The following is a 13,679-nucleotide window of genomic DNA, read 5'->3' on the forward strand; positions in this document are numbered from 1 at the left end:
GTTATGGATATGAAAGTAGCTAGCATGATTGCAAGTACTGTAAGATGGGAACAATGGCAGGAGGGTGTCCACAATGAGGAAATCAAAGAAAAACTGGGAATGAACTCTATAGATGTAGCAGTCAGGCTTAGATGGTGGGGTCATGTTACACGCATGGGAGAAGCAAGGTTACCCAAGAGACTCATGGCTTCAGTAGTAGAGGGTAGGAGGAGTCGGGGTAGACCAAGGAAAAGGTACCTGGATTCGGTTAAGAATAACTTACAAGTAATAGGCTTAACATCAGAAGAGGCACCAATGTTAGCACTGAATAGGGGATCATGGAGGAATTTTATAAGGGGGCTATGGTCCAGACTGAACGCTGAAAGGCATAATCAGTCTTAAATGATGATGATGATGATAATGATGATGATGATGATGATGATGATGATCTAAAAAGTTTTATACATATGCATACAAACAAACATATATACAACCACACTCTACATCTGTCAGTCATTTTCAACAGAAACTCATGTTGTTGTTGTGGTCTTTAGTCCAAAGACTGGTTTGTTGCAACTCCTATGCTACTCTATTCTGTGCAAGCCTCTTCATCTTCTTATGACTCTGCTTACTGTAATCATCTCTTGGTCTCCCTCTACGACTCCCCCCCCCCTCCCCACACACACACACACTTCCCTCAAATACTAAATTAGTGATCGCCTGATGTCTCAGAATGTGTTCTACCAACCGATCCCTTCTTCTAGTCAGGTTGTGCCACAAATTTCTTTTCTCGTCAGTTCTTTTCGGCACCTCCCATCATCTGTAGCACCACATTTCAAAAGGTTCTATTTTCTTCCTGTCTAAACTGTATATCGTCCATGTTTCACTTACGTACCTAACTACACCCCAGACAAATACTTTCAGAAAAGACTTCCCAACAGTTAAATCTATATTCGATGTTAACAAATTTCTCTTCTTCAGAAACACTTTTCTTGCCATTACCGGCCTACATTTCATAGGCACTCTACTTCGGCCATCACCACTTATTTTGCTGCCAAAATACCATAACTTATCTACTAGTGTTAGTGTCTCGTTTCCTAATTTAATTACCTCAGCATCGCCTGTTTTAATTCGATTGCATTCCATTGCCCTTTTTTTATATTCATCGCCGCGCCGGATTAGCCGAGCGGTCTGGCGCGCTGTAGTCATGGACTGTGCGGCTGGTCTCGGCGGAGGTTCGAGTTCTCCCTCGGGCATAGGTGTGTGCGTTTGTCCTTAGGATAATTTAGGTTAAGTAGTGTGTAAGCTTAGGGACTGATGACCTTAGCAATTAAGTCCCATAAGATTTTACACACATTTGAACATTTTTTTATATTCACCTTGTATTCTCCTTTCAAGACCCTGCCCATTCCGTTCAGCTGCTCTTCCAAGTTCTTTGCTGTCCCTGATATAATTACAATGTCATAGGCAAACCTCAAAGATTTTATTTCTTCCCCCTGAATTTTAATTCATACTCCAAATTTTGCTTTGGTTTTCTTTACTGTTAGCTCAATATACAGATTGAATAACATTCGGGACATCCTACAACCCTGTCTCATCGCCTTCTCAACCACTGTTGATGCCCCTCAACTCTTATAACTGCTGTCTGGTTTTTGTACACGTTGTAAACAGCCATTAGCTCCCTGTATTTTACCCATGCTACCTTCAGAATTTCAAAGCAGAAATTCATACAGACAAAAAATTAGCAGATAGGAAATACTGCCTGAAAATGAGGACACCATCGACCAGGGGTAAAGCGGACTGAAGAAAGAGAAAGAAAAGACGGAGAAAAAGAACATGTGAGCAGCTTCGAAACTCTGAAGATTAAAACATACACTCCTGGAAATTGAAATAAGAACACCGTGAATTCATTGTCCCAGGAAGGGGAAACTTTATTGACACATTCCTGGGGTCAGATACATCACATGATCACACTGACAGAACCACAGGCACATAGACACAGGCAACAGAGCATGCACAATGTCGGCACTAGTACAGTGTATATCCACCTTTCGCAGCAATGCAGGCTGCTATTCTCCCATGGAGACGATCGTAGAGATGCTGGATGTAGTCCTGTGGAACGGCTTGCCATGCCATTTCCACCTGGCGCCTCAGTTGGACCAGCGTTCGTGCTGGACGTGCAGACCGCGTGAGACGACGCTTCATCCAGTCCCAAACATGCTCAATGGGGGACAGATCCGGAGATCTTGCTGGCCAGGGTAGTTGACTTACACCTTCTAGAGCACGTTGGGTGGCACGGGATACATGCGGACGTGCATTGTCCTGTTGGAACAGCAAGTTCCCTTGCCGGTCTAGGAATGGTAGAACGATGGGTTCGATGACGGTTTGGATGTACCGTGCACTATTCAGTGTCCCCTCGACGATCACCAGTGGTGTACGGCCAGTGTAGGAGATCGCTCCCCACACCATGATGCCGGGTGTTGGCCCTGTGTGCCTCGGTCGTATGCAGTCCTGATTGTGGCGCTCACCTGCACGGCGCCAAACACGCATACGACCATCATTGGCACCAAGGCAGAAGCGACTCTCATCGCTGAAGACGACACGTCTCCATTCGTCCCTCCATTCACGCCTGTCGCGACACCACTGGAGGCGGGCTGCACGATGTTGGGGCGTGAGCGGAAGACGGCCTAACGGTGTGCGGGACCGTAGCCCAGCTTCATGGAGACGGTTGCGAATGGTCCTCGCCGATACCCCAGGAGCACCAGTGTCTCTAATTTGCTGGGAAGTGGCGGTGCGGTCCCCTACGACACTGCGTAGGATCCTACGGTCTTGGCATGCATCCGTGCGTCGCTGCGGTCCGGTCCCAGGTCGACGGGCACGTGCACCTTCCGCCGACCACTGGCGACAACATCGATGTACTGTGGAGACCTCACGCCCCACGTGTTGAGCAGTTCGGCGGTACGTCCACCCGGCCTCCCGCATGCCCACTATACGCCCTCGCTCAAAGTCCGTCAACTGCACATACGGTTCACGTCCACGCTGTCGCGGCATGCTACCAGTGTTAAAGACTGCGATGGAGCTCCGTATGCCACGGCAAACTGGCTGACACTGACGGCGGCGGTGCTCAAATGCTGCGCAGCTAGCGCCATTCGACGGCCAACACCGCGGTTCCTGGTGTGTCCGCTGTGCCGTGCGTGTGATCATTGCTTGTACAGCCCTCTCGCAGTGTCCGGAGCAAGTGTGGTGGGTCTGACACACCGGTGTCAATGTGTTCTTTTTTCCATTTCCAGGAGTGTATATATTTGCGTAATTCGCTGTTAACCGATCATTTATTATATTGGTATATACACTGTAGCGTCAAATAAACTGGTATAGGCATGTGTAATCAAATACAGAGAGATGTAAAAAGGCAGAATACGGCGCTGCGGTCGGCAACGCCTATATAAGCTGTCAGATTAGTTACTGCTCTTACAATGGCAGGTTATCAACAGTTTAAGTGAGTTTGAAAGTGCTGATATAGTCGGTGCCTACGACCATTTCACGAGTGCGCGAATATCAGGAATCTGGTAAAACATTAAATCTCCGACACCGTGCGGTCGGAAAAAGATCTTGCAAGAACGGGACCAACGACGACTGAAGAAAATCGTTCAGCGTGACAGAAGTGCAACCCTTCCGCAAATTTCTTCAGATTTGAATGCTGGGCCATCAACAAGTGTCATCGTGCGGACCATTTAACGAAAATTCATCGATATGGGCTTTCGGAGCCGAAGGCCCACCCGTGTACCCCTGATGACTCTACGACACAAAGCTTTACGCCTCACCTGGGCCCGTAAACACCGACATTGGACTGCTGATGACTGGAAACATGTTGCCTGGTCGACAAGTCTCGTTTCAAATCGAATCGATCGGATGGACGTGTACGGATATGGAGGCGACCTCATGAATCCATGAACCCTGCATGTCAGCAGGGGACTGTTCAAGCTGGTGGAGGCTCTGTAATGGTGTGGGGCGTGTGTAGTTGGAGTGATATTGGATCCCTGATACTTCTAGATACGACTCTGACATGTTACACGTACTTAAGCATCGTATCTCATCACCTGCATTCATTCATGTCCATTGCGCATTCCGATGGACTTGGGCAATTCCAGCAGGACAATGCGACACCCCACACGTCGAGAAGTGCTGCAGAGTGGCCCCAGAAATACACTTCCACTGGTCACCAAAATCCCCAGACATGAACATTATAGAGAATATCTGGGATGCGTTTAACGTGCAGTTCAGAAGAGATCTCTACTCCCTCGTACTCTTACGGATTTATGGACAGCCTGGCAGGATTCATGGTGTTAGTTGCCTCCAGCACTACTTCAGACAGAGCGAGGTGGCGCAGTGGTTAGCACACTGGACTCGGATTCGGGAGGACGACGGTTCAATCCCGCGTCCGGCCATCCTGATTTAGGTTTTCCGTGATTTCCCTAAATCGCTCCAGGCAAATGCCGGGATGGAACCTTTCAAAGGGTACGGCTGACTTCCTTCCCCGTCCTTCCCTAATCCGATGAGACCGATGACCTCGCAGTTTGGTCTCTTCCCCCAAACAACCCAGCCCAACCCACTACTTCAGACATTAGTCGAGTCCATGCCACATCGTGTTGTGGCACTTCTGCATTCTCGCGGAGGCCCTACACGATATTAAGCAGGTGTACCAGTTTCTTTGGTTCGTCAGTTTCATACGGTAATCTTTTTGGATAACAGTTGCGTAAATAGCGGCAAAGTCGCAATTCCTCGATTGTACTCGCGTACACGCACTCCCTTGTACGCTGGTAGCGTCCACTTCCACGAGACAAAACTCAATAGACGAGATCACTGTTATAAATCAGCAATGGCTGAGACTTGCAAGTGGTGTCTCCTAACGTACGAAGACGGAGAGTTCGGTGATGACGTCATAGGACCTGCTGGCGAATTTAGAGCGAGTGCACGGAATTCATTTCTGATCACTAGTGTGAACATCTCGGCAGAGTGACGTCGCCTCCCGCACTGTTTCATTCCGTTGACCCCCGGATTGGATCGACGTGAATAAAGCGATGTAACTGTTGCGCAGGTCCCGCAGGACAAGAAGAAGGAGGAGGTGCAGACGGCGTTGCTTTCGGCGCCCAAGATCGAGGTGACGTCGGAGGCGGACGAGAAGCTGGCGCGTGCCGTGGCGGCGGTCGTGGCTGCTGGGGGCACGGTGAGGCCGCGGTCACAGATGCCGCGCATCACCTCGCTCACCAACATGGAGGCGGCGCGAAAGCGCAAGGCCTCCATCATCTCCAACATCTCCAGCATGGACTTTCACGGCAGCTCCCTGCACATACACACGGTAAGCGCCAACACCACCGCCGTCGAAACATTTCTAGCAACTGAAATTCTCTTCGTCTTTCTTGTTTCCTGTTTTCCAGTACTTTTTCACCTTCTCCCCATGTTGTCTTTTTTCTGTCCATATTGTTCCTAATTTGTATTTTATCTGCCTCAAAAGTCCTAAAAATTTTGTAATTGATTCTTAACTAAGTTTCTTTCCGTTATTACCGATTCTTTGATGTGATCAAAAAGTCAGTATAAATTTGAAAACCTAATAAACCACGCAATAATGTAGATAGAGAGGTAAAAATTGACACACGTGCTTGGAATGACATGGGGTTTCATTAGAACAACAACAACAACAACAAAAACAAAGTTTACAAAATGTCCATGAGATGGCGCTGGACAGCAAAACATCAGTGACTGCGCATGACAATCATGTATAAAACGAGCTGTAATGAGAGAGAGAATGTACCTTTTGTATACGGCGGACATGCCGCCGCCGTCACCCCCCGTCCACCTTCTCCAGTTTGCCGATGACACCGCCTTCCTTGCCCTTGCCCCCACCCTGCAGTGCTCCCAACACTTTCTCCAATCCCATCTTGACCGGTTCACCACTTGGTGCAACCAGTGGTTGCTCAAGGTCAATCCCTCCAAAACCCAGGCGATCGTTGTAGGCAAAACCACCCCTTCCTTCCGCCTCCTTGATTTCTATCTCACCGTCTATGGCCGTCCTATCGCCCTCACCCCCACCCTCAAGTACCTTGGCGTCACCCTCGACCGTCGCCTCTCCTGGACCCCCTATCTCCGGACAATCCAAGCCGAGGCACACTCCCGACTCCGTCTCCTCAAGCTCCTTTCCGGCCGTACGTGGGGTCTGGACCCCTCCACCATCCTCCACACCTATAAATCCCTCATCCGCCCTATCCTTTGTTACGCCCATCCAGCCTGGATCTCCGCCACCCCCCCCCTACCTTTTATAAATCCCTTCAAATCCTTGAACGCCATGCTCTCCGCCTCGCCTATCGCATCCGTCTCCCCTCCCCCAAGCGGATCCTGTACGATCTCATTCCGTTCCCCCACCTCCTTCTTTTCCTTGAAAGGATACGGATCCTGTACACCTCCTGCAAACTCGATCCTCCTCACCCGCTTGTCTCGCCCATCCTTTCCCACCCCCACCCGCTGCTGCGCCTGTATTCCCATGTCCCACCCGGTCTCTATCTCTCCACCTTCCTTACCCTCTCCCAAGGTGGCTTCCGCCAACTCCCCCTCCCTGATGATGTCCTCCTCCCCTCCATCTACCCCTCCTATCAACTTTGATCCCCCTCCATCCCTTCTCTTTCCTTTTCCCCTGTCCCCTTCCTCCATCCCTCTTCCCCCGGGCTTCCCTTCCCCCTTCCTCCCTTCCCCCTATCTCCCCTGCCCATGGCATCTGCTCTCCCACTTCCACCCCCCCTCCAACTCTCTTGGCAGGTCCCCGAACTTGTACACGATTAGTGAACATTCGCGCGCCGGAGATCAACGCTTCGTGGTCCTGTGTGTGCCGTCGTTTTGTGCTTAAGTGGTTCAGTTTTATTCGTTTTGTGCACCTACGTTCACGTGTGACAATTTTCGTCTATGTATGTGTCCAAGTGTCTGAACAAATTTTATCTTGGACTCTACGCCCGTGAACGGCTCCATGTATTTTAAAAAGTGTTTGTCTCCGTTTATATGTCCACAATATTTTTTTCTCTAATTGCCTTCATTTGTATCTTCTGTGTTTCTCTGAGGCCAAAGAGCGGCGTAGTATGCTGCTGCTGGCCTGCCTGTAAACAGATTTAAAAATAACAATAAAGAAAAAGAGAGAGAGAGAGAGAGAGAGAGAATCAGATGCGCCAGCAGTCGCAGCATGTTGACGTTTCCTGAAAAGGCGCTTTTAGTGAAGCTGTATTATCAGAATGGGGAATGTGCTAGTTCAGCGCTACGATCCTATCGCCATAGGAAGGGAATTCGAACGGGTAAAGGTCCGTTGACAAAAAGCAGCTGTGGCGAGAATGTTTTTCGATGTTCGAAGCCACAGGTTGGTTAGACGATAGACCCCGTAGTGGCCGACCGAGCACAAGGCGTAATGCTACTGAGACAGTTCAGGAAGAAATGGAGACTGTAGCGGGTTCGTCTATGCACGGGGAAGTCAGCGCTCGTGCCGTCGCACGTCGCACCGGCATTCCATACACTACTGTTTGGTTGTCACTGAGGCGTACACTCCGATGCTATCCGTACAAAATCCACCGGCATCATGAACTGTTACCTGGCGATTTAGTGAAGCGGAGGGTATTTGCGCTGTGGGCGTTTCAAAAGATGGCGGAAGATGACGATTGGTTGACTAACGTGTTGTGGACCGACGCTCCGAGGGTCTGTCAACGCCCACAACTGCAGAATTTGGGCTACCGAACGTCCTACAACTGTCGTGGAAACTCCATTTCACGTCGAGAAAGTCACGGTATGGGTTGGATTTACCACATCTACCGTTATAGGGCCTTTTTTCTTCGAGGAAATGCGTGATTCTGGTTTTGTAACTGCTACCGTGACGGGTGAGAGGTACGCCGATATTTTACAGAACCGCATCATCCCCGGACTGACTGATAAACACCTGCTGGAACGTACGATGTTTATGCAGGATGGCGCTCCACCCCATATTGCTAGACGCGTGAAAGACCTCATGCGCGCGTCGTTTGGTGATGATCGTGTGCTCAGCCGTGCGATTATTGGCTTTGGGGTTACCTGAAGTCGCAAGTGTATCGTGATCGACCGACATCTCTAGGGATGCTGAAAGACAACATCCGACGCCAATGCCTCACCATAACTCCGGACATGCTTTACAGAGCTGTTCACAATATTATTCCTCGACTACAGCTATTGTTGAGGAATGATGGTGAAAATATTGAGCATTTCCTGTAAAGAACATCATCTTTGCTTTGTCTTACTTTGTTATGCTAATTATTGCTATTCTGAACAGATGAAGCTCCATCTGTCGGACATTTTTGAACTTTTGTATTTTTTTGGTTCTAATAAAACCCCATGTCAGTCCAAGCATGTGTGTCAATTTGTACCTCTCTATCTTCATTATTCCGTGATTTATTCAGTTTTCAAATTTATACTGACTTTTTGATCACCCGGTACATTTTTTATTCATCTAATCTATACTATTATTGACTTCTTTTGTCAGGAATGCAATAATATTTGTTTCGTTAGCTTGTTAATTCGGTAGAGAGGTTGAAAGATGGCTAATCTTCACTTCCAGTATTTTCTGTATACTTTGCTATATTTCTTCAATACTTCCCATTTTCCAGTGAAATGTAGTCTTCAGTTTGTATTGCACCCATTAATTTTCTAATAATCTGACTTGCAATTATCTCTGTTCTGTCCAATATATAGTTCATTGTTAAGCATGTACATGCATATAAACGTTCTAGTCTTACCACTGTGGTATAGTGTCTTAGCATTGTAATTCTAGAGTCGAATTTCTCGATGTAGATATTATTTGTTAACCATATACTCTTCCCATTGTACTAACTTTTTCGTCTATTGCAAATTTTTCTAGTCCATTCTCCATTCTGCTGTATGATTTTCCCGATGTATTTAAATTGCTTAACTTCTTCTATTTTTGCTATTTGTGTTTCTGTGTATTTTGGTCCACCTTTTATATTTGTCAGTGTTATGAAAAGGAAAGATTGCTACTCACCGTACAGCGGAGATATTAAGTCACAGATAGACACAACAAAAAGACTATTAAACCAAATAGGCTTTCAGCCAAAAATGCCTTGATCTGAATTAGACAACACGCATTTATATTTGTCATGAATTCTGTTTTTTTTTTCAGTTAAAATTCTAAGACCAGTCAAAGTATTTTATTTATTTTATTTGTTATTGTTGTGGTCTTCAGTCCTGAGATGCAGCTCTCCATGCTACTCTATCCTGTGCAAGCTGCTTCATCTCCCAGTACCTACTGCATCCTACATCCTCTGGACTCGCATTCGGGAGGACGACGGTTCAATCCCGTCTCCGGCCATCCTGATTTAGGTTTTCCGTGATTTTCCTAAATCGTTTCAGGCAAATGCCGGGATGGTTCCTTTGAAAGGGCGCGGCCGATTTCCTTCCCAATCCTTCCCTAACCCGAGCTTGCGCTCCGTCTCTAATGACCTCGTTGTCGACGGGACGTTAAACACTAACCACCACCACCACCATCCTACATCCTTCTGAATCTGCTTAGTGTATTCATCTCTTGGTCTCCTTCTTCGATTTTTACCCTCCACGCTGCCCTCCAGTACTAAACTGGTGACCCTTTGATGCCTCAGAACATGTCCTACCAACCGGTCCCTTCTTCTAGTCAAGTTGTGCCACAAACTCCTCTTCTCCCCAATTCTGTTCAATACTTCCTCATTAGTTATGTGATCTACCCATCTAATCTTCAGCATTCTTCTGTAGCACCACATTTCGAAAGCTTCTATTCTCTTCTTGTCCGAACTATTTATCGTCCATGTTTCACTTCCATACATGGCTACACTCCACACAAATACTTTCAGAAACGACTTCCTGACATTTGAATCTATACCTGATGTTAACAAATATCTCTTCTTCAGAAACGCTTTCCTTGCCATTGCCAGTCTACATTTTATATCCTCTCTACTTCGAACATTTTATTTATATATGTATTTATTTTGTTTCAAATTGTTTTGAGTAGTCACGCTAATCGTTATAGATCTTCTTTTAAGAATGTATAAATACATCTACAGATCTGATAGAATTAGTTCTAGAGAATTAATCAACAATATTGAGTGCTTCATACACAGTTCGCTTTTTTGTATACTACACACACTACAATACAAAATGTCGGATGTCATCTTCAGTTGTACCATAATCGCAATTTGGAGAGGATATTAACTTTCAGGAGTTTCATTTTTTTGGTAGTTATATGCCCTGCTCCTAATCTGTTGGCGGAGACGATTTCCTTCAGCTTAACATCATTATTAAGGAACCTTGAAGTACGTTGAATAGCACATATCTTTCTTTTCCGTTTAATGTGTTCATTACATAATGTTTATCACCTCTCTTTTGCCTTAACTGCAAGCTGGCGATAGTAATTTCTGTACAAAGTAGATGTCATAGTGGGTTCGAGTTGTTTCTCCTTTCGGTAAGCTGGTCAGCGCATACATAGTCCCATTATGACGATGTGACCCGCTATCCGTTGGAAATAGAACGATGTATGAAGGTGTCTCGACGTCGTAAGATGTCATAGGAAATCTTGTCCGCCCACGGTAGCTGAATGGTCAGCGTGACGGATTGTCAATCCTCTGGGCCCAGGTTCGATTCCCAGCTGGGATGGGGAATTTTCTCCGCCCAGGGACTAGGTGTTGTCCTGTCCTCATCATCATCCTATCACCCCCTTTTACTGCAGGTCACCGAAGTGGTGTCAAATTAAAAGACCGGCACGCGGCGAACGGTCTGCCCGACAGGGGCCCTAGCCATACGATTAAATAAGTAGGAAATCCTGCGCTACATAATTTGTGGTTTTCTCGGAAGGTGCACGTGCAAGGGACGACAGAGCACTGATGGAATCTAGACGTTTAATTCTGTTGCATGCAGTATAGCCTGTAACATAGCAAATAACTTAGCTGTTAGCACAGACGTTTCTATAGGTAGTAAGAAGGGTCGACTGTGCCCATCTGCCTCAACACAGAATGTAGCTTCTACAGAGATGCGTGGTATTTTCGATCCATCAGTAAGCAAAACATCTTCTAGTTACTCATTAATACCTGTCCTACGCCTTGCTGCATCCAGGAACCGGCTACGATACTCATTTACAAATGTAAAGGAGCTTTCGTTCTCTCATATGCACTGTCACTACTAACGTCAATCGTCAGACATCGTCCACAGTTGTAGACTTAACTATAACTAACGAAAATAAAACATAGTGGAAAGGACATACAACCTATCGGCCGAGCAAAGATGTTCTCTGCTGGATTCCAAGAGATGACGAAAGACCTAACAGAAAGCTGTTAGATGACGTAAGAAAACTCGTATTGTAGTAGCGACTTGGATGTTTGTGGCTAAAGAAAGTAACGATTGAGAATGCTAGAAGAAACCTTTACTCAGCACTGTATGCCAGACGGTTGACTACATAATATCATCTATATGAAATAAAATAAAAACTTGCTCTGAATTTCAACGTTCGAGACTCGACTTCGCTCAATACTTCTCGGAAGTACTCGGTTCACCATGACATTTCATTCACTACTTTTCGTATATGGAGTCACATTTCACCCGAAGTTGATGGAACGGGGCTCTCTCTCACAAACCCGCACAACAACAACAAAATCAAATGCAGTGAGATCAGATCCAACCAACGTGTCGCGCTGGTGACTTAGTCAGATGCTTTGAATTGTAGAAGGCACAGTGTTGTAATTGAGACAGAGAGCGAAAAATGGCTTTTGTTGCTGTGTTATTGACGACTTCAATCGACACACGATGGGTAATGAATAAATTGGTTCTATAACTTGATTGTTAATTTGAACTATATTCTTTCCAATATGATGGTTATACATCATTTTTGCTTTATTGCAATTATTTTTCAGGTCATCTTCCAAACTTGCACTATTCATTTCTCCCATTAGTTGTTCCCCCACAAGCAAACTATATGATCTCATTAAAAGATCGAAGCTAGTTCACATACGTTCTGTTAACATATAATCCTTATTGGTTAACATGTAATCCTTATTGGTTTTCCCACTTGAAGAATATGAAACCGTTCTCTACGTCTGCTGGAAATATTTTTAGTGATTTTACGTCTCCTTGCTTCCTCTTTCAGTTTTGAAGTTCTCACTATTCTAGTAAAGTCTAATGTAAACTGTAATATGTTGGGTATTATTCAGCTTATTGACGGTGTCTGAATCAGTGTCTCTTTTTCCAAGGAATAGGCGTAGATTTTGTTGAAATTGAGTCAGAAGCTTTCTCAAAATCTATGAATATCAATTTCTTTTCTTTTTTTTTTTCATAATCTGTTTTGAACAGCTTCTCCTTTACAAGTTTTATTCTATCTTCTCACAGCATTTTGAAAATATTTTCGAATTGTTTTGTTTGACTCTGCGTTTTCTATCATGTTCATGTTATCGTCCGCTTCAAACTCAATTATCCTACATAGCTGCAGTGTTCCATTTGTGATTTTCTTCTCTTTGGTTTCCTTCTGACCAACAATCAAATAATTAGCAATAATTTACCGAGATGATTAATGCTGTACGGTCGCAGGTTCGAATCCTGCCTCGGGCATGGATGTGTGTGATGTCCTTTGGTAAGTTAGGTTTAAGTAGTTCTAAGTTCTAGGGGACTGATGACCTCAGATGTTAAGACCCATAGTGCTCAGAGCCATTTGAACCATTTTTTAATATTGTTGATACATCAACTCTCAGTTAATAAGGACTCTGACAGCAATCAAACCATTTTTCTGCTCAATGAGCAACACCTTTCATAATGTAGTCTCCATAGATAAGGTGAGCGGTCACTACTTCTATTGTGCCATAGTTTAGGCGACTCTGTTGATTTCACTTTTCACTGAAAATTCCACTTCCCGTAACCCAGTAACTTCAAATGGCTACAGCATCTATGCGAAGAAGGCGCAAGTCTACACTTTCTTAATTCAAAGTTACGCATATTTGCATATTTCCAGTTATTTATGGTTTCTTCCAAAAAGAAACTTATGTTTGCAAGAGTGCCACAAGGTACACATGGCCCGACGTGGTTGACCTTAGTGGTATGTAAACCACGTAAAGAGAAGGATGGAGGAAAATGTGCAGCATTGCTAAAGCTGTGGAATGCAGCTGAAACAGAAAACTACGGAACAACCAGAAATGACAGAAATCCGCTGAGGAGACACTGGAAGAAATGAAGGTTCAAAGCTGCCAGAATTTGTTTACAATACAATGAAGTTTTACGGGCATTAAATCAACAACGCATATGCTTGAAAATTCGAGAAGAGTATGAATCAAGAAAGTAGGACATAGATTAAAATCAACACGACCATCGTTAAAAATTAAATGCGATGTTACCTGTCGAGTAAATGACGCCTTCATACGAATGCTGACACTAGAAATGCAAATAAAAACACAGATCTCTAAACGAAACTACAAAGCGGATGTAACTAATATTTAAAAAAAATACTGCCAATGAACTACAGGAAGTTTATTTTACACTAACCAGAAGAACACGCGAATCAAATATTTTCAAGGAATGGTGCCGAGTAAATATCAAACAGCTCTCTTTAGCTTCTAGGAGAAATGAAAATATAAGAAATTGACGAAGATAAAGAAAGGCACGAACGGTAGTTCAAACATAAA

General features: G+C 45.1%; 1 protein-coding gene across 1 annotated transcript in view; it reads left to right on the plus strand.

The window, feature by feature from the left end:
- Nucleotides 1-13,679, plus strand: part of LOC126251893 (uncharacterized) — a 586,892-nt gene that overhangs the window by 542,596 nt on the left and 30,617 nt on the right. The window contains exon 6 of the mRNA XM_049952604.1: nucleotides 5,075-5,335. Coding sequence (XP_049808561.1) covers nucleotides 5,075-5,335 — 261 coding nt within the window. The remainder of the gene's footprint in view (nucleotides 1-5,074; nucleotides 5,336-13,679) is intronic.

The sequence above is a fragment of the Schistocerca nitens genome, chromosome 4, assembly GCF_023898315.1.
Source record: "Schistocerca nitens isolate TAMUIC-IGC-003100 chromosome 4, iqSchNite1.1, whole genome shotgun sequence".
Taxonomy (NCBI): domain Eukaryota; kingdom Metazoa; phylum Arthropoda; class Insecta; order Orthoptera; family Acrididae; genus Schistocerca; species Schistocerca nitens.